The 23,520-nt window shown below is 42.3% G+C and overlaps 1 protein-coding gene across 12 annotated transcripts in view; it reads left to right on the plus strand.

Moving 5' to 3' along the window:
- Positions 1-23,520, plus strand: part of BPIFC (BPI fold containing family C) — a 60,190-nt gene that overhangs the window by 24,589 nt on the left and 12,081 nt on the right. For 9 of the 12 annotated variants that reach the window (XR_005365651.1, XM_038550753.1, XM_038550757.1 and 6 more), the window contains 11 exons: positions 985-1,108; positions 3,962-4,082; positions 8,931-9,059; positions 10,256-10,411; positions 10,534-10,597; positions 13,119-13,179; positions 15,924-16,015; positions 17,443-17,619; positions 18,781-18,834; positions 19,832-20,002; positions 20,634-20,701. Coding sequence is in view for 9 of the 12 variants with exons in the window: in XM_038550753.1 (XP_038406681.1) it covers positions 985-1,108; positions 3,962-4,082; positions 8,931-9,059; positions 10,256-10,411; positions 10,534-10,597; positions 13,119-13,179; positions 15,924-16,015; positions 17,443-17,619; positions 18,781-18,834; positions 19,832-20,002; positions 20,634-20,701 (1,217 nt within the window). In the remaining 3 variants the exon portion in view is untranslated. Of the gene's footprint in view, positions 1-754; positions 819-984; positions 1,109-3,961; positions 4,083-8,930; positions 9,060-10,255; positions 10,412-10,533; positions 10,598-13,118; positions 13,180-15,923; positions 16,016-17,442; positions 17,620-18,780; positions 18,835-19,831; positions 20,139-20,633; positions 20,702-23,520 lie in introns of those variants that run through there. The other 3 variants (XM_038550760.1, XR_005365654.1, XR_005365653.1) reach the window with 3 other exon arrangements.

The following is a 23,520-nucleotide window of genomic DNA, read 5'->3' on the forward strand; positions in this document are numbered from 1 at the left end:
TGTCATTAAAAGAAACCCATGTCAGTGTTGCTATTTGTAACTGTGCTTCATTCATCAAGAAAATGGGCTGGGGGCTACCTGGGGAGCTCAGTCAGTTAAGTATCTGACTCATAATCTCAGCTCAGGTCTCAATCTCAGAGACATGAATTCAGGCCCCACATTGGGCTGCATGCTGAGTATGGAGCCTACCTTAAAAAAGAAAAATAAAAGAAAATGGCCTGGCATTAATTCATTGGGTCCATTAATTAAATAAATATACATTGAATATTTAATATATTCCAAGCACTAGCAATATAACAGCAAAAAAGATATAATCCCTCCCTTTGGAGTTGAGATTTTTTCTGTGTATATCTACTGTGTGCCAGACATTGTACTAGATTCTGAGGTGAGCCAGGTATGTGTGTTAAGGAAGGAAGTCCATGAGGAGGTAGAAGTGTAGAGCAGGGCAGGGCCTTCCACCTGGGCTTTAAGCTTAAACCCTGTCCTGTGGGCAAACAGGAGTCATTAAGGATCTTTTTTTTTTTTTTTCATTAAGGATCTTTAAGCAGATTGTCCCACATTCTCTGAGGCCACCTGCTTAAACTACTGACTTGTGTTCTAAAACTGTCAAAATTCCTGCATCCCCACCCCCTTATCCTTCCCAAGGCATATCACAATTGTTACATTTACAGTAAGGCTCTTGTGTTGCATTACATTGTATTGTGTTGTACGAGTCATAATCATCTGTGTGTGTCTGACTCACCCACTAGTCTGTGAGAAGCAGAAGTCAAGGGCACACATAGGTCATCTCGCATCCTCAGCACCTAGCACATATTCTGGTGTGTTCAATAAATGATTACTGGATGGATGGATATATGGATGGAAGGGTGGATAGAATGAGTTCTGGAAGTAAGCAGTGAAACAAGAAATCATAGAAAAGCTAGATGGAATTGACCAATGAAAGTCAAAAATAATAAAGGAACCATAAATGTTGGTTAATTGCAGATGCGTACAAAGGCAGTTCAAGTCCTCTGGGGATGTTTCTTCCTGTGGAATCTCTGCATCTCATCCACGCAGACCATTTACCCTGGAATCAAGGCCAGGGTTACTCAGCGGGCTCTGGACTATGGTGAGTCGAGTGCTTCCAAAAGCCAAACTACAGCCCCCCAGGTGGAGTTTGTGATCCAAGCTCATATTGGACGATCTCATGACTAGGGGAAGCTCTACTATGGGATGATCCAGCCCCTTTTGCAGAGTCTGCTAAGATAGCTGGGAAAGAAGTGGTGTCTGAAAAATAATCACCTTGATGATAGGCCTGTCCAAACCCAGCCACAGATGTGCCTTCTCTCCCCACCCCCCTGCCACCTGTACCCTCTCATGCACATACAATGAACATCCCTGCTCTAAAGGAGGATACATCACAGGGTAGAGGGGAGGAGATATGAGAGTAAAAGTAACACCTTAGACCTTCAGAAAAGGCTTGGTTCCAAAAGGAACTTAGGGTCACCTAAAATTGTGTGCCAGATTTAATGTAGATTATGATCGTGCATTTTTCTTGAGAGAGGTTCAATACATTCATTAGACGCTAAAAGGAGCCTGAGACACTGAAAGATTAAGAAAAACCCCTTTGGAGGTATTTATAAACACAGGAAGAGAAGCATGTTGAGCAGAGCTAGGATGAGGGCAGATTGTATATGGGAAAGGAACTGAGAAATCAAAGTGTGTAGGCCCAGTTTTCTCCTGTAAATCTTGGCCCTAGGTTAGCTGAATGCTGGCAGATAGAGTCACTCTGATGCTTTCTTAACTAAAGCAATCAACCTGAGTACTGCGAATATACCCAAGTGTGACCAGGAAATGCCTCACCCACTACACCAAAAAAGAAATACAGGAAGGATAGAGGGAAGAAGGAAAGGGTGGAAGAAGGAAAGACTGAGTTTTGGGCAACTCCCCCAGCACCTCATCTAGCACAGGAAATCTAAAATCGATCCATCTTGCACAATTGTAATATGAGCTGGCTATAATGAGAAATACATACCAGGAATGCATGTGCATGTGTGTATGTGTGTGTATCTTGTTACTATATTAATAACACTTATATACACAGAAATACATATCAGAACTATCTCATAAAGGTATTAAAGTTGTGAGAATAGCTTATTTTACCCTCAAGATCAGAGCAATTAAAAGAACAGATCTAATCAGTTCATATGGGTATGAATTTCAGTCCTGTCCCTTTCCTCAATATGTAGGGTTGGGCCAGTAGATTTTCTCATCTGGAAAATGAGGTGAGGGGAATGACAGTAATGTTGCCCCCCTGTAGTGATGTGAGGACCAAATGGGATCATCTGTCGAGATATGACATGGGTTGATGGGGAAGAACAGGCTTTAAAGTCAGAACCAGGGAGAGGAAATGTGTGGGAAATGTCAGAAAGGGAGACAGAACATAAAGACTCCTAACTCTGAGAAATGAACTAGGGGTGGTGGAAGGGGAGGAGGGCGGGGGGTGGGGGTGAATGGGTGACCGGCACTGAGGGGGGCACTTGACGGGATGAGCACTGGGTGTTATTCTGTATGTTGGCAAATTGAACACCAATAAAAAATAAATTTATTATAAAAAAAATAAAGTCAGAACCATGCCTTGATTGAGCATCTACCATGGCCAAGCTCTTTGATATGTGCCTTACAGGCTCTGGGTTGATTTAATTCCCACAACCACCCTACAAAGAAAGGATAGTCATTTTACAGAGGAGAAATCTGAGTCTCAGAAGCGCTGAACTGAATTTGCCATGTCACACAGCAGTAAGGGGGTGATGCAAGATCAGAGCTCAGGTCCGCCCTGCCTGATTTCCAGACCTGTGCTCTGTTCTCTGCACCCCATTCCTCCTCAAAGCCTCAATAATGATGTGCAGTAGTTGTGAGCTCTTGGGCAAGCCAGTGAACCTGTCTAATCCTCAACTGCCTCCTATGTTAAATAGGGATAATAATACCTATGTCATTGGGCTGCTCTAAGGATCAAAGGATAGAATATGTGTAGAGTGTAGACAGTCTGGCATACATGAGCACACAATTATTATTAAATCATAACAGTGTTAGGATTTGAAACTAACCTGTCTGATAGTGCCTTTGGTTCCATCTTTATATCCTTTACATTCTATCCCTGCAGCCCTATATTACAACATTATTCATGGTATTATAGAGGATAAGATCTGCTCTCCATCTCCACAAAGATAGCCTAAGTAAAAATGAGCTTAAGCTACAAAATAAGAGGCAAAGGCAAAGCTTCCCTCTCAAAAAGATTAAAATGAAAAGATCATTCTTCATCACTATGTCAGTTACTTTTCTTTTTATGTGGAAGAGGGCTCTTTTTCTCCATGAACTCAGAAAAATGTGTTCTGTGGTGCTACTCTGTAAAGACGAGTTTATTCCTGAATTACACAAAAGCAGGGCTTACTAACCTTTTTGGAGTCCTGGGATCCTTTGAGAATCTGATGCAAATGTGGACCCTCTCCTCTGAAAAATGAGAGACAAATGTACATGTACACACACATCCTGCTCACAGTCTTTTACTAGAATTTCAGGAGAGTTAAGAGTGGCCTACAGTCCATGGGCCTCAGGCCAAAACTTGCTGAGCTTAAAGAATCTAGGGGAAAGGAGACAATGTACAATAATTTTCTAATAAGACAGGATTCTGAAGCCAAATTGCCCAGATTTGACTATCATAATGCCCTGTAGTAGTACCCTTTAGTCTTGGCCATGTAATGAGAATCTCTTGTGCTATTAGCCCTGGGGTCCTGGGGTCTTTGTTAGCCTCTCTGAGGACCTGTTTTTCCTTCTGTAAAACAGGGACAATAGCACCCACTTTGTAGGGTTGCTGCTTTCTAAATTTCTCTCAAGAGCATGCCTTACTCAGTAAACCTCACATATACGTTTAATAATGTTATGCCATTGTTGTAAATAAATGTTCTCTTTGGTTCCTTCGTAGGCATTCAAGCTGGAATGGAGATGATTGAGCAAATGATTAAGGAAAAAAACATCCCAGACCTAAAAGGTTCTGAATCTCTAGAATTTCTGAAGGTTGATTATGTGAACTATAATTTTTCAAAGTAAGTAGAAGAGTATTTTTAGCTGTGAAATTAATCTTTAAAATCTTAGGGTTGTGGATGTGCCACCATGTGTTCTGGTGTAACACCAGCACCTACAGAGTAGAAGTTAACCCACCTTTGGTAAGGGGCTTCTCAGACGAATGACCCAAGAAAGAGGGGTCATAAAGCTGACAGAGAGTGTAGGATTTCGGTCAGAGCACCTGGGTCCGAGTCATATCCCTGCTGCACACTGGGTGTGTACACCTGGTGTATCTGCCCAGAGTCTCGATGTCCTTGCCTCTTTTCTAACATGAGAATTCCTTGCCCCTTGAATTCTTTTTTTTTAAGATTTTATTTATTTATTCATGAGAGACAGAGAGAGAAAGAAAGAGAGGCAGAGACACAGGCAGAGGGAGAAGCAGGCTTCCATGCAGGAAGCCCAACGCAGAACTCTATCCCTGGTCTCCAGGATCACACCCCAGGCCGAAGGCGGCACTAAACTGCTGAGGCAGGCTGCCCTGCCCTTGATTTCTTTTTTTTTTTTTTCTTGTATATTTTTTTAATTGAAGTTTGATTTGCCAACATATAGTATGACCCCAGTGCTCATCCCATCAAGTGCCCCCTCAGTGCCCGTCACCCAGTCACCCCCACCCCCTGCCCACCTCCCTTTCCACCATCCCTTGTTCATTTCCCAGAGTTAGGAGTCTCCCATGTTCTATCTCACTCTCTGATATTTCCCACTTATTTTCTCTCCTTTCCCCTTTATTCCCTCTCACTATTTTTTATATTCCCCCAAATGAATAAGACCATATGTTTGTCCTTCTCTGATTGACTTATTTCACTCAGCATATACCCTCCAGTTCCATCTATGTCGAAGCAAATGGTGGGTATTTGTCGTTTCTAATGGCTGAGTAATATTCCATTGTATACATATACCACATCTTCTTTATCCATTCATCTTTCAATGGACACCGAGGCTCCTTCCACAGTTTGGCTATTGTGGACACTGCTGCCCTTGATTTCTAAGAGAAAATTGTATCCATCCCATTGTTACCCCTACCCCAGAAGGCTAGATTTAGGATTCAATCACAGTCTCAAACACGAATCTACTCCATCAAGCCTTTCCTTATTTTAGTGAAGTTTAGTTGAGATTTCAGAGGTCATAGAAATGGACCACAAATAAGACTCATAAGGAAGAGCAGAGGGGAGCCCGGGTGGCTGAGTCAGTTAAGCGTCCAACTCTTGATCTTTACTCAGGTCTTGATCTCAGGGTTGTGAGTTCAAGCTCTGCATTGGGCTTCACACTGGGCATGGAGACTACTTAAAAAAAGGGAAAAAAAGAAAGAGGGATCCAGAGGGATCCTATGGAAGCCCCACAATTTTATTAGAACCCAGCCTTTTTGTATTTCTCTGCCCCACCATCCTCAGTTCTGGCTTCTGTCCTCAAGATTGACCACTGCAGCTCAGCCACAGGCATTGCAGCTTAGCCATCAAATCCATATTTCAGGTGCAAGAAGGCATAAGAGGGCTCTTGTAAGTTGGCTTAGTCTCTTCACTGAGTTGTTTCCTTTAGCCCCGCTCTAGTAATACTCTACCTATACAATAATGAACAGAACTTAGCCTTATGATCATACTTATTATTATTAGCAAGGGAGACTGGAAAATTCACTTTCTAACCAGACATCTTTGCCATCCTAATCAAATTCAGAGATGTTTGGGAATGATAAAGGGAAAGTAGATATTCAGACAGCAGCTGGCAACCTTTGTGGGGTTGCTCCAAAGGCAGTGTAGGGAGAGGATGTCTTTGTCCATCTTGACTTCAATCTTAAAGGTAAAGCAGAGAGTCAAGATTTTATAAGGAATTATCTGTGATTCACAATTTGTCCCAAAGCTTTATCAATCCAGTGATAATTCCCTGCTGCTCTAACCCTTTGGAGTAATAATTTCTCTGTTATCAAGGATAACATTCTATAAAACCATGAGTTTTCGGGGGGATTGGGAGTGGGTGGGGAGAAGAATGGTGATCAAGGGAAAGCTCTTATGAATGTTCTAGCTGTTAATAAAGGCAGCCATTCAACAAGTATTTATTGAGAACCTACTAGGTACCAAGGCTTGTTCTAGGCATAGGGGATATTGTAGTGAATGGCCCAGATATCCCCTGTCCTTAATGTCCAGTAAAAGTGATGGATATTATATATTTACAAAATGAATTATTCAATTAAAGTGATGATAAGGCCTCAGCAGAAAAATCGAAGGTTAATCATATATTATGAAATGTAGGTGAAGATGAGGAAACATAGGGATTGTCATGCATTGCTAGTGGGAATAAATAAACTGGTACAGTACTTTTAAACCTGTGCTGCCCACACAGGAGCCACCAGTCATATGTGTCTACTGAGCACTGGAAATGGGACTAGAGCAAATAAGGCACTGAATTTTTACTTATTTAATTTTAATTAATTTTAATTTTAAAATGGGTACTCAATTCAGTTATTGAAAAGCTTTTAACTATGTGTGGAACAATTTAAGTATGGAAGTGTACTTTTTCAGTTGAAAATTTTATCCCATCTAAATATAGGACAAGTATTTCTGATGAAATTCAGTGTCCAGATTGAGTCATATTATGAGTATTAAAAAAGACCATATTGTGAACACAAGACTTATTTTGAAAAAAGGGAAATAAAATATTTTTATTTTCATCAATAATTTTTATATTATGTGTTGAAATGATGCTATTATAGATATATTGGGTTAAGTAAAAAATATTAAGAAAATCACTCTCACCTGTTTCTTTTCCTCTTTTTTTTAAAAAAGATTTATTTATTTATTTATGATAGACAGAGAGAGAGAGAGAGGCAGAGACACAGGCAGAGGGAGAGGGAGAAGCAGGCTCCATGCAGGGAGCCTGACATGGGACTCGATCCCGGGACTTCAGGATCGCGCCCTGGGCCAAAGGCAGGCGCCAAACCGCTGAGCCACCCAGGGATCCCCTCTTTTCCTCTTTTTTTTTTAATTTTTATTTTTTATTTTATTTTTATGATAGTCACACAGAGAAAGAGAGAGAGAGCAGAGACACAGGCAGAGGGAGAAGCAGGCTCCATGCATCAGGAGCCCGATGTGGGATTCGATCCCAGGTCTCCAGGATCGCGCCCTGGGTCAAAGGCAGGTGCCAAACCGCTGCGCCACCCAGGGATCCCTCTTTTCCTCTTTTAAATGTGGTTACTAGAAATGTTTTGACTATGTATGTGGATCATATTCTGTTTCTATTGGACACTGCTCTTTTAGAAGGTAAAAGGACTTTTTTTTAAATGCCTGCGCTTTTACCTACCAATCCCACTTCTCAGTATCCTTACTAGAAAGACATACACATAAACAGCATGTATGAGGATATTCAGTGTGGCATTGTTCATAATACAGAAATAACTGGAAACAACCTAGATGCCCAGCAACAAAGAAATGATTTTCGTTAATGATACATCCATAGCTTAAATACAAAGAATGCATTAGACCTATATGAATCAACCTTATATATGAAATATTTTCATATTTCTAAGATTTCTAAGATCTGTCAAGTGAACCTCCACCATCTTCTTCCCACAGTGGGACTCAGGGTGTGTGACAAAGAACAGGTAGGAAAGAAGGAAAATAGAAGAAACACTAAATAAGCATTTGTTATCAGCTATAACATTTATGTTTTATATTTTTCCTAATCTTAGTTCATAACAATGCCTTTCTCCTGTGCCACAGTTATACATCAGTGATCTCATTTTGTCTTCTCAACCTACCCATGAATAACCCTTCCTTTTAGTGATTGACTGGAAGAAATTAAGTGTCTTACCCAAAGTTGCACAGCTACCACAAAACTCAGTTCTAAGCCAAGTGCCCCTTGCATAATACATGAAGTGGCGTAGCCTACTGGTTAAGAACACAGTCTGAAGACAGATTGAGGAGGGCTCCAGGTCTGGTTCTACCGCTTATATAAGACTTCAACCATGTTCTTTATCTTCTCATCTCTGAATTGCAGATTGCAAAACCAGCAACAACCTCATGAGATTATTGTGAGGATTAAAATGAGCTAATGGATATAAAGTGCTTACCACAGTGCCTGGTAGGGAGTAATCACTCAATACATGAGCCGCCTACCTGTATAGATTGCATACAGCCCATTGCCTCCTACCTGTTGACAGTTCAGAGAATCCTACGTAAAGTTAATACTCTAAGTTTCTAACCTAGGGAAGATACTGTCCACATAGAGGGCATCTGGGAACAGGAGGAAGGCACCCTTGTGATTATCCCAATGATGGGGGGAGGGGCACTGCTGGCATTTTGTTGGCACATATGCCAGGTACCCTGCAATGTATATTAACAGTCCTCTACACAAAATAGTTGTCCCAAAATACTAATGTCCTCCCTATACACCTTGAAAAATACTGGAATAGCTGAAGGGAAAAATTATGATGGCAGTGTTGTATTTCATACTGTCTTTAATGAAACTAAAGAAATTGATTATTTTCTAATTGGTTTTTATATTTCTCATTTCCCCCTCAATTAGACACCAGGGAGGTGCTTCTTGGCAAGGGTTAAAGGGGAATTAGAAGGCAGTGCCCAGAGCTGCTTAGGTGGGTCAGTCAGTTAAGAGTTTGACTCTTGATCTCAGCTCAGGTCTTGATCTCTGGGTCATGAGGTGGTTGTTTGTTTGTTTGTTTGTTTGTTTTTAAAGGCAGTGCCCAGAGGTAGCACCTCAGACCTGAGGTTCACAATTGCTTCCAGGAGTTCCATAAACGTCCTTTCTGATGTTGCCATATTTAGAGATGTGCTAGAAGACCTCTCTAGAAGACATGTGCTAACCTCCTTGTTTGTTTTTTACAGCATAAAAATCAATGTCTTTTCATTTCCAAATACTTCATTAGCCTTTGTGCCTGGAGTGGGAATCAAGGCACTGACCAACCATGGCACAGCCAACATCAGTACCAACTGGGATGTCAAATCTCCACTCTTGTGAGTATTCCCTTCAAGGCTGTCTGTGGCTCTTCTGGGGAGAAATGGAACCAAAATTGAAAGTACATAAATTCACAGACGCTTTTGATATTAGGCTTCTTTCCCTCAACCATTAACAGTCTTTCTTAAGAACACTTTCTTCCAGGAGAGATTTAAGTCAGGATATCTATGCTGGGGGCTGGGTAGAGGAGGAGGAGGGAGGGCTGAAAAGCATCCTTCCCTTAAAGGCAGAGCAAAATGTCACTTAAGATTTCCCAAGGGCTAAAAGGCCCTGACAGTTGGAGGATCAGACATGTGCTCAACATTTTAGACCTTCAGTGAGTCACTGTATGATCTTGAGCCATTCCACTCACTTCCCCATCTACAGGGGCAACTGATGGAGAAAGGGGGCCTTCTTACCTCACAAGAAGATTCGAGGATAATAGCTTGTGCCCAATTCTCTCCCTAGCAAAAGACCTTTGCACCCTCTTAGAAAAAAAGAGGGATCAAATTCAAGTTACACTTACAGACCATCTGCTGTGTGCAACTCACTGTCCTAGGTATAATATTTAGGTCTGCCTTGGTTGGTGCCCCAGAACAGCGCATCCAGTCATCCACTTAGTCATTCAACAACCACTTATTGAGTGCCAAACAAGTACCATTTATCTCCATCTCAAGAACTCCAGTCTTGTGCATCATAGAGAAATTATATTTTCCCATAAGTAACATAGATTCAGGTATTCATTCATTTTCTTTGCTGACTCATCAGCATATATTAATGCCTCTTCTGTGTGCTCATCCTGGGGAGGGGAGGTAGAGATGAATAACCCACACTCCACTTCCTCAAAGAGTTCACAGACTGTATCTAAGTGTCCCACTCCATCTGTGCCCATCATAAATAAGGCTACCCCATGTCCTCTCTCCACACAAGCATTGTATATGAATGGTGCTTAATATATATTTGGCCTCTATGGGGGACAGAGCACTCAGGATTAGAAAGCTAAGCTAAAGCTGTTACCATTCACATACTCATTGCCTCATTTGTCTAGTAAACATTCAGTACCTACTCTGCTCCTACCTCTTGTTGATGCCAGGAATCCAGAGATGAGAACGTTCCTGCCCTCCAGGAGCTTAGAGGCTGTGGGAGGTCAGAGAAACAAACAGTACATCTCCCCCCTACCCAGGACTGGGTAACCTTATACTTTTTCTCTCAATAGTCAAGACACAGGAGAAGCTGATTTGTTTCTGTCTGGGGTCTACTTCACTGGTATCATTGTCCTCTCCCAAAATGACTTTGGTCACCCAATCCTGAAGCTCCAAGACTGTTATGCCCAAGTGAGCCATGCCCACGTGTCATTTTCTGGAGAACTCAGGTGAGTGATAGCTCCACAATGGGCAATTACAGTGGGGCTGGATTCTCCGGCAGGGTCAGAGCAGATTCACAACCAGCAGATACAATCCCTGAATAAGCCCATGTTTTGTCTCTTTTCCCCAGTGTCCTGTACAACTCCTTTGCTGAGCCCATGGAAAAACCCATTTTAAAGAACTTAAATGAAATGGTAAGTCTTTAAAGGTTATGCAACCACAGTAAAATGCTAAGCAGCAGTACTGCCATGCTTTACCTTAGTCAGGAAACTTTTATGGAGCCCCTGCTGTATGCTAGTCATCATCCAAGGCACTTTCATGTACATTATTCTTTGCAACCTACCAAGTTTTGCAAGTTGCCTACCATGTCCCAAACATTGTGCTAAGTGCTGAGGATACAGAGATGAATGAAACAGCATTCTCTCCCTCAAGTGCTCAGCACAGGCTGAGAAAACAACCAACAGGAGTTTATTTATTGCATACCTACTGCATGCCCAGCACCAGGCTACAGGCTGTTAGGGATATAAAAAAAGGAATAAAATTACCTTCTTTTTAGAAAAACCCAATTCAGTCTTGTGGAACAATAACTTAATGAGTATTTGAATTTAATACATAATTACATGATCATTGGACTGAACCAAAGGGGTTCAGAGAGATGGAAAGATTAAATCAAAGGGCCTGAAAGAATCCTAGAGGATATTATTTAGAGGATGCAGGACTTGAACTGGGCCTTGAAGTATAAATTTGATTTTGATAGGTAAGGAATGGGGGAGAAGAAAGGATATTTCCAGAAACAGTCTGAGTTAAGATAGCTTCCAAAGTTACAAGTGTCTTGGGATCCCTGGATGGCTCAGCAGTTTAGCTCCTGCCTTTGGCCCAGGGCATGATCCTGTAGTCCTGGGATTGAGTCCCACATCAGGCTCCCTGCATGGAGCCTGCTTCTCCCTCTGCCTGTGTCTCTGCCTCTCTCTCTTTCTGTGTCTCTCATGAGAGAATAAATAAATAAAATATTTAAAAAACAAACAAAGTTACAACAAGTGTCTCGATTTCAGAAATCAGTGTTTGACGAAGGGCAAGATGGAATTGGCTGTGTGTGCCTCTTTCCAGTCTAGGCCAGACCATTGCTGCACCCTTTACTCACAGCTGAGGGGAGACAAGGAGAAGGATGAGGACAGGAAATGAAAGGGCAAGAACAGTATCTAGAACCCTCCATTCCCCTCATGCTTGATAGGCAGTCAGTGCTTGATAAACATCACCAAGGGAATCAACACTCAAACACATTCAGCAGCTTGTCCAAGGAGGTTACCTGCTGCTCAGGGGACTCCAAAGTTGCACGGGCCTTCTCCCTTCTCACCTGGCGGGTAATGAGCACCAGTGCACATGCCTGTTGGAGAATGACAGGGAAAGCCTGTCGGCTCAAGGACCCCATACTCACCATCCCTCCTCTGTTGGAGACCAAGTGTGGTTCTTTGGCCTCTAACAGGAAGCCAGTAGCTAAGTTTACCTGAAGTTTGCCTAAGACTTAGAGATCATGGATGCTTTGTTTCTAGTATTCCCTTTGTGCCACAGGAAAACAGAAAAGAATGCTTAGACCACGACTATCTAGGTTCCAAGTCCCAGTTCTGCAACTCACTAAAGATCTCTAAGCTTCAGGTTTCCCATTTATGACAGGGGACAAGGGTGCTCACCTGTCAGCATTATCATGAGGCCAAAATGGGGTTAAAACACAACAGTTGACATTTATGGAATGCTTGCTATGTGCTAAGCAATAGTACATGGATTACTTCTTTTTTAAAAATATTTTATTTATTTATTCATGAAAGACACACATAGAGAGGGGCAGAGACCTAGGCAGAGGGAGAAGCAGGCTCCATGGAGGGAACCTGATGCGGGACTCAATCCTGGGACTCCAGGATCACGCTTTGGGCTGAAGGCAGGCACTAAACCACTGAGCCACCCAGGCAGCCCCAATTACTTCTATTTCTCCTCACAACAACATGATGAAATAGGTACAGTTATCATCCTCATGTTGCAGATGAAGAAACTGAGGACAGAGTACAAATAACTTACCAAGGGAGTCGACCCCAGGCTTCCAAGCGTCTGCTAGTAACTGTCATACTGAGTACTTCGCACACGCCTGGCACACAGAAGCCCACCCATGTCCCATGTCAGTACTCTTCCTCCTTCCTAAAGACAAGCTTGAGCCCAATTCAAGATTGATTTTCTAACTCCAAAAGGGGTTCTGATCCAAATATATGTCTGACTACTGGGCTCTCAAGCCAGCCAAGTGGGAAAGTGAAGCCCCCAGCTTTTACCTCTCTGAGCAGAGAATGGAACCACTGACAGAGGAGGCAGGAGGCTGTGGCATCCCCGCAGCCAGGAAAGGCATAGCCAAAGGTCCTCAGATGTGACCGCACCAAATGCACTGGGCACATGTCCTGTCATGCCACAGGAAGAAAAGCCGAGGGCCCATTCTTTTATTGGACTAACTGGGTATAGTCCTGGTTGCTCTGAAGTTTAGCCAGCATTCAATGACATGCCATCCATACATACATAATGTGTGGCCCAGAGGCATCAATTTCAGGGAAAGTCCTTATGACCAAAGGGAGAATGGCTCCTAACCAGAAGGCCTTTGTTTGCAAGGTCTAGGCCCATAAATAGAGGTTTCAAGTGCAATGTGATAACCTACAGTTCTTTTATTCCTTTTATGGCCAGCTCTGTCCCATTATCACGAGTGAGGTGGAAGCCCTGAATGCCAATCTCAGCATGCTAGAGGGTGAGTCCCAGAACTGCCTCTTCAGGATGGTTCTCTTACTACCTTCTACCTGCTTTAGTCTCTGCAAACTAGAGCCATGGGAAATGCCAGCTCTGACACTAAATTCATCCTCTTTAGAATGAGTCATGCTAGTCTCAACCAAGTTATCCCCTTCCCACCCCGTTCTAACTCCTTTAGTGATTCCTTTTTGCCTCAGGATCAAGTCCAAATGCTTTAACATAAAGGACTACAAGACCTGCCCATCATGCTCTGGCTCAACTTACCTCTCTCGGCCTCATCTTATACCTTTTTCTGCTCTCACAAACTGCTTCTACTGCCCCCATGCCCCTTACTTGGCTCATGCTGCCCTCCCTGCCTAGAAGAGCTTCCCCTCCCCTTTACCAATTCATTTGTTCATTTATGAGATATTTATTGAACACCTACTTCTTTGCCAGTACTGCACTAAGCCCTGAGGGGTCCAGTCCCTTCCACTTCCTACCCCTGAGCCATCCTTAGTCTTACCCACTCCTCATTATCTTTTAAGGCTCAGCTCAGACATAGCTCAGACATAGTGTTATCTGAGAAGTCAAACCCGATAGCCTGCACCCCAAAGTTTTGCCTCCTGTGTGCTCACATGACACTTTGGGCATATATCTCTCTTTGCTCTCCATCCATTCATTCATTTACCAATAGTGTACTGAGAACCGGTAAGAGCCTGGGTGGGGTGCTGTTCTTGGTACTGGGAATGCAACAGTAAGCCCAGAAGATAGAAATCCCTGCCCTCATGGGACTAGTCAGAGGAGACAGACAGCAAGCAAGATAATAAGTTAAATCTATGATACTGATGAGCTAAGTGATAAGAAGAAGGATAAAGTAGAAAAGGAGCTGGGGAAGTGTTTCTGTTAAAATCAGATGGCCAGGAAAGACATCACTGAGCAGGTGACATTACAGTAAGAATTTGAATGGAGTAGAGAGTGAACCACTCCTAATCTGGACAAAGAACACTTCAGATACAGGAATGGGCAAGCTCAAGGGCCCATGTAGGAACATGCCAAGTGTGTTGGAGAAACTGTGAGGAGGCCATACTGGGAATAATATGAGGGGGAAGGGCAGCCAGAGATGAGGTCAGAGTGGGGGAAAGCACTGCTCAGGTCTTCAGGACTCTGCAGCTCCATACAAAGACTGGCTCTTAGTCTGAGATGAGAAGTCTTCAGAGAGTTCTGAACAGGGCTTGCATGATCTGACTTATATTGTAAGGAGATCACCCTGGCTTCCATCTATTCACAACAAACAGGAATGGGGCAAGGGTGGAAGCAGGGAGACCACCTAAGAGGCTACTGCATTGACCTGCGTGAGCCGTGATGGCAGTTGACCTGGATGGAGTGATGAAGATGGCAGAATATGCTCAGGTTCTGGTTGTACCTTGAAGGTAGAGACAGTAGTATTTGCCAACTCTGCACGTGGGTCATGAGGGAAGTCAAGGATGACTCCATATTTTCATTTATGTGACTAAAAAAATGGGGAGAAGGGAAATCACCAGTTACCAAGATGGAGAAGATTATAAGCATAAGTCTGTAGAAGGACCATCAGGAGCTCAGTTTTAGACCTACTCTTACTATCCTGTATTATAATAATGTCTGACTCTTCCCCCAGGCTAGTAGTCCCACAGGCACAGGGACTTTGACCATGTCCCCAGCACCAGGCAAAGTGCCTAACCCACACTAGGTGAATGAATATTGGGTCAATGAAGGGTTGCACAGTGGCTGGACAAGTAGATTGGACTGGGTGCAGATGGATGAAAAAAGGATGGATTGGGGAGGTAGGGAAAGAGGAATATGTAGTAAGGAAAGAACTTGTTAAAGACTCCCATGCTCTAGCTTGCCATGGGCAAGTTTCTCTACCTCATTCTCTCATCTGCAATCGTGCTTCCTACAAACTCCACTTACTGTCCTTTGGTCCCCTGGCCTCTTCTGCTGTGCTCTGAAAATGATAATACAAAAAAATGAACTGAATTAATAAACTGTGCATGAGAATTTTCTTGGCCTCTTTAACTTAGGGAATTTTATCCCTGTCTATCTTTCACAACATTTCTTTTTAAAAATTATTGCTAATGATAACAGTAATACAGACTCATTGTAAAACATTAAAGTTCTAACTATATAGAAGGCTATAACATAGAACTTGAAAGTCTCTCATTACACCAACCTAATATGTGGCTTAATATTAACAAGTGACTTTTGTCTAATTTTCTTTTTTAAAAATATGGGTATATGTGCATTGTGTTTGTATGTACCTGCACATAAAAGGCTATACAACAAAATTTTACTGATGTTTCCCTCAGTCTAATGTGATGAAAAAGGGTTTGACTTGGCATGCCTGGGTGGCTCAGTGGTTGAGTGTCTGCCTTCGGCTCAGGCCCTGATCCCAGGGTCCTGGGATCGAGTCCCGTGTTGGGCTCCTAGCAGGGCACTTGCTTCTCCCTCTGCCTATGTCTCTGCCTCTGTTTGTGTGTCTCTCATGAATAAATAGATAAAATCTAAAAAAAAAATGCAGATTATAATCTTATAATCTTCCCTTTGACTTTCTTTTTTCGATTTACTTACCCATCCTGGGTTTTGAAAAGCAAGCATGTATTACTTGTGAAATAAAGGTAATTGTTATTTTAAATAACAGAGAATTAAAATTATATTGCTCTGATAGATAATAATCAGATGCTATACTATATCTTTAATAAATATAAATTTTCATTTTTATTTGTTTTTTAGTTTTAACCAAGATTGACAACTATACTCTGCTGGATTATTCCCTCATCAGTTCTCCGGAAATTACTGAGAATTATATCGAGCTGAATTTGAAGGTAACTATATCATCACCAGAATCCGCATCCTGTAAAGAAGATGTGGTTTATGTATACAATGGAATATTACTCAGCCATTAAAAACGACAAATACCCACCATTTGCTTCAACGTGGATGAACTGGAGGGTATTATGCTGAGTGAAATAAGTCAATCAGAGAAGGACAAACATTATATGGTCTCATTCATTTGGGGAATGTAAAAAATAGTGAAAGGGAATAAAGGGGAAAGGAGAAAAAATGAGTGGGAAATATCAGAAAGGGAGACAGAACATGAAAGACTCCTAACTCTGGGAAACGAACTAGGGGTGGTGGAGGGGGAGGTGGGCAGGGGGTGGGGGTGACTGGGTGATGGGCACTGAGGTGGGCACTTGACGGAATGAGCACTGGGTGTTATTCTGTATGTTGGCAAATTGAACACCAATAAAAAATAAATTTATAAAAAAAATTCACATCCTGGCTATCAACAGCCAGTATTCGAAAAACAAATATTATATGCAGAAGGAACTATCACTACATACCCTTCAAATAATTTAATGTCCTTTCAAGCAATTTCCTCATGCATATGCTCTTTCAAAGACCCTTCAACATTTTATTGATTGGTAAATGATGGTTTAGATTTGCCCAACATATGACTGCTTTCTCCAAGCAAAGTATCATGGTGACTCTGTCTCTGGGGATAGGTCTGTGGCTAAGAGGCAGCAGGTAGAGTGGCTCTGCGTGTATCAGAACTTAACACATCAGTAGATTATACGTATCAATACCCCTGTTCCTGTCAGGTTAGCCAATTTAACAGAGGGCTCTTGACCTCGTTCAGAGCCATTCACATGCGAAGATGGTGTTTGCTGATTCTGGAAGAGAGATTAATTTTCTTTATGCTTAGTTTTGCCCCAAAGTTAATATCAGTGTTTTTTTTTTAAGTGCATATTGACTTATACTTCAATCACTTAGAGTCACTAAACTCAGCTAAACGTTACTCAAGGCACCATTTTAGAATAACACCCTATAGCCACTGAAGGCAGCATCAGGAATGCCACAGAAATGCTTTAGCCCATTGAGAGTCCTGGGTCCTTCTGAGTCTCTGATACCCCAGATGCTCAGCAGTCATAGAGTTTGAAGGTCAAGGGTTTAGCATCTTTACATAGCACCTCAAGAACTAGGTAGATCTGTGCATCCAGTTAAAATGCACCTGCTTTCTGAGAGAAGGTTACACCCCAGCATGGACAGACATGTCCATATATACTCAAGAAGTCATCAGAGCTGTGAAACCACAGTCATTGATCAAGGAGTCAAAAGGCCCTGTGGTCTTTTAATCCCTACTGAGTTTCTGGTATTTTCCTGATTCTGACATAAGCAGATCCACCTTCGTTAGTGCGCTATACCCAAGTCTTGAACTGATACACTGATCTTTCTCTCTGTTTTCCCACAGGGTGTATTCTACCCACTGGACAACCTCACTGACCCCCCCTTCTTGCCAGTTCCTTTTGCACTGCCAGAACGCAGTGACTCTATGCTCTATGTTGGAATCTCCGAGTTTTTCTTTAAATCTGCATCCTTTGCTTACTTTATAGCTGGGGCCTTCAACGTCACTCTCTCCATGAAAGAGGTGAGGAGAGTTAATGGATGGAACAATCAACACTAGCATTTAGTCTTATTATAAGTAGCCCATTATGGGAATTTTATGTCATAGTTTCTATTTCCTGGCCTTTTTAAGTCTAAAAACTTAGACTATCAACCCTAGCAGGCCATGAATGAAGTAATTGTGAACTGAATACTGTTATTAGCTGGGGAGTTGTTGGGTCTCCAGATCTGCTAATTTCAGTTGTGTATGATACCAGGTCACTGTTCTAGACTGATGTTAAATAATGCCAAGACTCCCCTCCGCCACTCATGGCCTGTAACTTTGGGCATCTTCAATTTATTTAATTTCTCTGGGCCAGAGCATCATCATTTTAAAAATGGGAATAATAATTCCATACTCACAAGGTTGATATGGACTTTAGAGAGGTTTAAATATATGTAAAGCATTCAGAGCAATGCCTAGCACAGCATAAGTATTCTTTAAGTGTTGCTTATTATTGTTGTTAGTATTATTATTATGCCTTGTGTTATGCCAATACAAACTTTTCCTATTGGTAATTTCAACTGACTTATCTACAATGACTGGTAATAGGACACATACTCATGAATTCTCTTTGCCATGCCCCTCCCTTGTATGATGAGAACACTCTCTCCGGGCAGTCAACCAATGACTTTTATTAAGCATCTCCTACTAATCTTCTCATTCCATGGGTCTTCATTATACAAATGGTTATAAAATTTGAATTCAAAATTCTAGGTGTGGTAGCACTGGCTGCCATAGACTACTGAGAATTAGAAAGCTCTAGCTTCAGATTTGGAAACCATCCATCCATGAAGATAAATTACTTAAGCATCCTTTGTCAGTAATCTCTGAAAAGATGGGCAATAATACAAGACTTATTGTTAACCACTGTCGGATATTTACACCTGGATCATACATATATAACATAAACAGTGTTGCCAAGTTTAAAAGGCACTTCCTGTGTGACCTTGGGCAAGTTACTGTACTTCTCTGGACCTCAGATTTCCTATGGCTAGGCTATAAAATGATAGGCCACCTTTAAACACTAATTGATTGTTGGTGTAACAACTTCATGACTCATAAAAATATAAGGAAAGTTAAGTTTTCCCTAAAAAGAGAACAAGGTAAAAATCTTAGAGTAACATGATGGTCTTGATTTTCCAGATTTCCAACCATTTGGTTCAAAACTCTCAAGGTCTTGGCAACATGCTCTCCCGGGTAAGTACTGAGAGTTTGGCTCCTTGGTGTAGTGTATTTGGATTCATTGCAGTTACTTCTGGAGGATTTATGGGTTCTTTCTCTTGCTTTTTGGTCCAATCTGAGTCCATCTTTCCATTCTGAAGAGATTTTTTTTCTTTTTTTAAAGATTTATTTATTTATTTATTTATTTATTTATTTATTTGAAAGAGAGCATGTGAGTAGAGGGTAGGGGCAGAGGGAGAGGCAGAGAGAGTCTTACGCACACTCTACGCGGAGCATGAGCCTGAAAAAGGGCTTGATGTCACAACCTGAGCTAAAACCAAGAGTCAGACACCCAACTGACTGTGCCACCCAGGCACCCCAAGACTTTTCTTTTCTTTTAATAAAACAGCCACAAATATTTACTAAACAAGGTACTATTAAAGGCATTATAAGTTTACAAAATAAATCAACTGTCCCTTCCATAAGGTTTACATTTGAAATAATCAGTTTGAATGGGAAATGGGGGAATAGTGCCCATGTTTGGGCACTAATTAATATTTTCAATGTTAGAAAATATTAATATCATGCCTTCACAGCACCTGGATACTGAACACAGTGTACTGAAAGCTCAGGTTTGGTCTTGAGAACAGAGAGATGCTCTGAGCATCCTAGTTTTAGAGCAAGGATCTTGAGTCAGACAGACCTGGTTGTGAATCCCAGTTCTTCAATTTATTCATTCAGAAGTTAAGGAAATTATTTAACAAAAGACCCCCTGTCTTCAGCTGTGAAACAGGGATTCTGACAGCATCCACCCAGAGGGATTTTGTGAAGATTAAACCAAATAATTTGTATATATTCAGTGAATGTCAGCTGTTGTTATTATTTGTTTTGTGTGCTGGTGTCATGATTATTAAAGAGTTTTGTTTGTATTCTAACTGCATGATGTCAGATTTAATCATCCAGGCACCCCAAATTTGTGATTTCCCCTTATCAACTCAACTCCCTGGTCACTTCTTTCCCTGAACATTGGCAGATTGCAGAAATCTACATCTTGTCCCAGCCCTTCATGGTACGGGTCATGGCAACGGAGCCTCCCGTGATCAGTTTGCTACCTGGTAACTTCACCCTGGACATCCCTGCCTCCATCGTGATCCTCACCCAGCCTGAGAACTCAACTGCTGAAGCCATTGTGTCCATGGATTTTGTAAGCCTGCAAGAGGGGCAGGAGGGCAGACTGTGGACACCAGTCCTGTTCCTACAGTGGGGCCACTGACCAACAGTGCTCTGCTCAGTATCTGGGGGCGCAAGGTCTGATTCATCAATTAGGGGTGAGGACAGAGGTGAGACTGGGCTGGGAGCAGTATGGGAGGCCAGTGCTCACACCCCCTCCAGGGTAAAATAGCTCTTCCCTTCCTCTGCTTCCTGTGTGCCCTTCCTGCCACTGCAGTTACATTGATAACTGACTCTTTTTTTCCCAAAATAAGTCAATCAGGATGGAATTCAAGGTTATTTGAGCAGATGAAGGCCAAATGCAATACAACAGAAAAGGACTACTATGAATCTAAGCAAAATGTCACACACACATGTGCACACACAAACACATACACAGTACATGAGAAAAGACCTTAGGAAAAAAATAGAAAAATAATTTAAGGGAGATCCTTAAAAAGTCATTATAGTTAGGTTTCCTATCTGCAAGAGTACATTTTCAAGCTATTTCTTTCCAGTACCTCTTAGCAATGAGAGGGAAAGTGGAGCTACTACAAGAAATGATATTTGTGGCCAAAATAGACAGAGTCAATCCTCTTAGTAACGAACGCTTTTGTTGTCTGCAGGTTGCTAGTACTAGTGTTGGCCTGGTTATCTTGGGACAAAGACTGGTCTGCTCGTTGTCTCTGAACAGGTAAGTTTAGTTTATTCGACTGTTGAAAACCTTAGTTATAAGTGATTCAGCAGCCCATAGACACAAAGTGAACATAAACAGAACAGGGGAAGTTACCACTAGATAGAACATGAATCACTTAGACGCTCCTCTTGTCGTGATCCAGATGATTTTAAAGTATGGGCTTCACTAAAAACTGTGGTGTGGAGCCTTTCTTTTTTTCTTCCCATTAGATAATGTTCAGATAAAATGAGTGGCCAAATAAGTGTAAATATAGTTCCATAATATAAACTCACATTCTAATGGTACCATAATATACATAAAAGATCCTCATCAGGGCAGCCCCTGTGGCCCAGTGGTTTAGCGCCGCCTTCAGCCCAGTGCGTGATCCTGGTGACCTGGGATTAAGTCCCACGTCAGGCTCCCTGCATGGAGCCTGCTTCTCCCTCTGCCTGTGTCTCTGCCTCTCTCTCTCTCTCTCTCTCTCTCTCTCTCTCTCTCTCTCTCCCTCTCCATCTCTCATGAATAAATAAATAAAATCTTAAAAAAAAAAAAGATCCTCATCAACAACTTCAGGTAGCATGCTATTGAGGAAAGAGCATGAAACTTTGAGGTTGAGGAACAAAATGTCAAATCCCTAGCCACTGGTTCTAGAACCATGATCAAATTTATGAACCTCTTTGTGGCTCAGTCTCCTTGTCTGTAAAATACTGAAGTTGGACTGAGGTCATCTATGAGGTACCTTCAGGCTCTGACCCTCTGACCCCATTACTAGAACATGGAGTTTAACAAAACCATGCGCAGTGGCCTAGCTGGCTCTCAAATGAACTCCATGCGCTATGAAAGGGATCAGAGAGGTCACGTCCACAGACAATTGGAAAGTAATTGCCATTGAGAAGAACTGTCTGCAAAGCCCATTTTCCTTGGCCCTGTGAAGGCAACAGTTGAAGCTATGAATCAAACTATCTGGGGGGAGGAGGAATGATAATCAGAGTGACCAAATGGCCCAGATGAAACCCACAGAAGGGAAAAGAAATTCTATAAAAATTCTCTGCCAGAGAAAGCAGAGTCTGGAAAAAAACAGGAAATCAACAGAAAGGAAAAGTAAGTCAATAACCGTAAGTCAGATGGATGGTTATGAAGCTGTTATTACAGAAACTTGGAAGGTACTTTCAATAAAATGATATTAAATAGGACAAAGAGAATACAAAATTGTGTGAACACAGCAGTCAGATATGTAAAATAGCTTTCCATCTGGATGAGAAACTGAATCACAAATGAAGAGCTGCGTTAGGATATGGATTGAGCAAGGGTTTTCTCCTTAAGATTTTCTTTGTAACTATATTATTTTCCCAATAAAAGGAACAACAACAAAAAAGGCAGTATGGTTTCCCAGAGATAAAAGATTTCAAGAAGGCTTTATTACATTTTACCCAACTCTGCAACACAGGGCTGATTTCTCCGTTAGTCTCAGCAGGCGCAGAGCCTAGAGCCCATGGATACTTTAGGGACCCCATGAAAGTGTTTTAATATATTTTAAAATAAGAATTTAAAAATGAACAGAATCCTGCTGGATTATACTTATCTTTATAACAACATAGCCTTCCAATATAATTTTAATATCTCTTTATGGAGGAAGGAGTCCCAGAGGCAAAAGTACCTAAGGCCCCTGAAGTCATAACATGTCCCTATCTCCACAAGGTCAAGGCTGATGAAATTCTGAATCTTGATAGGTCATCTTAGGGATGGCAGTTTTAATAGTTGAGAGGATGGAAGCCAGAGCACAGGAGAGGAGGAGGAAAGGGGTGGTGGATGAGGGAGAGGCAGCATCTGAGAGGCCAGAGTCCTCCATCTGCAGCCTGTGGACAGGGCTGATAGGAAAGGGGGACTAGAAATCTGGAGGGATGGGGGATGAAGGGGACAGGGCCACTGATTGAGGCAGCAAGCTCTTGAGAAGGGAGAAACCATGTGTGCCCTTGAGCAAGGGTCTGCTTTACTGGCAGGATGGAAGTAAGGATTTCATAAGTATGGGGCTTCAGGCTTGTGGCCAGTAAGAGAAACCTTAAGGAACAAAGAAAGAAACCAGATTCACTTCTCTGCTTAAATCAGTCAGACTCTCCTCTCCAGCGTTCGTCTTGGTTAGAGACTGCATGTTCAGAGGCCTTTAGGTTTACTTATAGGAGTAACTGCAAAAAAGGATTGCAACCTGCTCAATGCATGTCCCCCAAAGAAATATGTGGATCCATTCTCTGGCTTCCTACGGCCTATAAACATGCTTTGACCTGGCCAACACAGGCTGAGATTAAGACTCCTGCCTTCCTGGAGTGTCCTCCGCATTCCCCTGTGGTCTCCCTTAGATTCTCCAGCCGGGGAAGCTTCCTGAGACCTTAGAGGGGTCTGAGCAGGACTGGCTACCTAACTTGCAAGGCCCACTGCAAAATGAAAATGTGGAGCCCCTTGTTCAAAACCTTATGGAGGATTTCAAGATGGAGACAGCAGGGCATTAAACCAAGCATGGGCCCTTCTGAGTGAGGCCGTGTCCCACTGCACAGGTCACCTGCATTGTATTGGGGGGTGGCTTTGGCAGGCGGTTCTACAGCAGACCTCGGGCACTAAGAGGACAAGGAGGATAGACCAGGCATCACTCAGTCCCAAAGCAGCCCGTGAAAGACTGCTGAAGAGCAGAGGCTGTGCTGAAGGAGTGTCTTCACCTGTGGCCCCAGGAGGGGCAGCCCCACCTCCTGCAACTGCCCTGGCCAGTGCCTCCATTCCTGGTCCCAGAGGTGCTGCTTTTCCAGACAGATGGCCTGATTCGGTCTTGGGTGAGGTCAGAGAGACAC

The sequence above is a fragment of the Canis lupus genome, chromosome 10 (assembly GCF_011100685.1).
Source record: "Canis lupus familiaris isolate Mischka breed German Shepherd chromosome 10, alternate assembly UU_Cfam_GSD_1.0, whole genome shotgun sequence".
Lineage (NCBI taxonomy): Eukaryota > Metazoa > Chordata > Mammalia > Carnivora > Canidae > Canis > Canis lupus.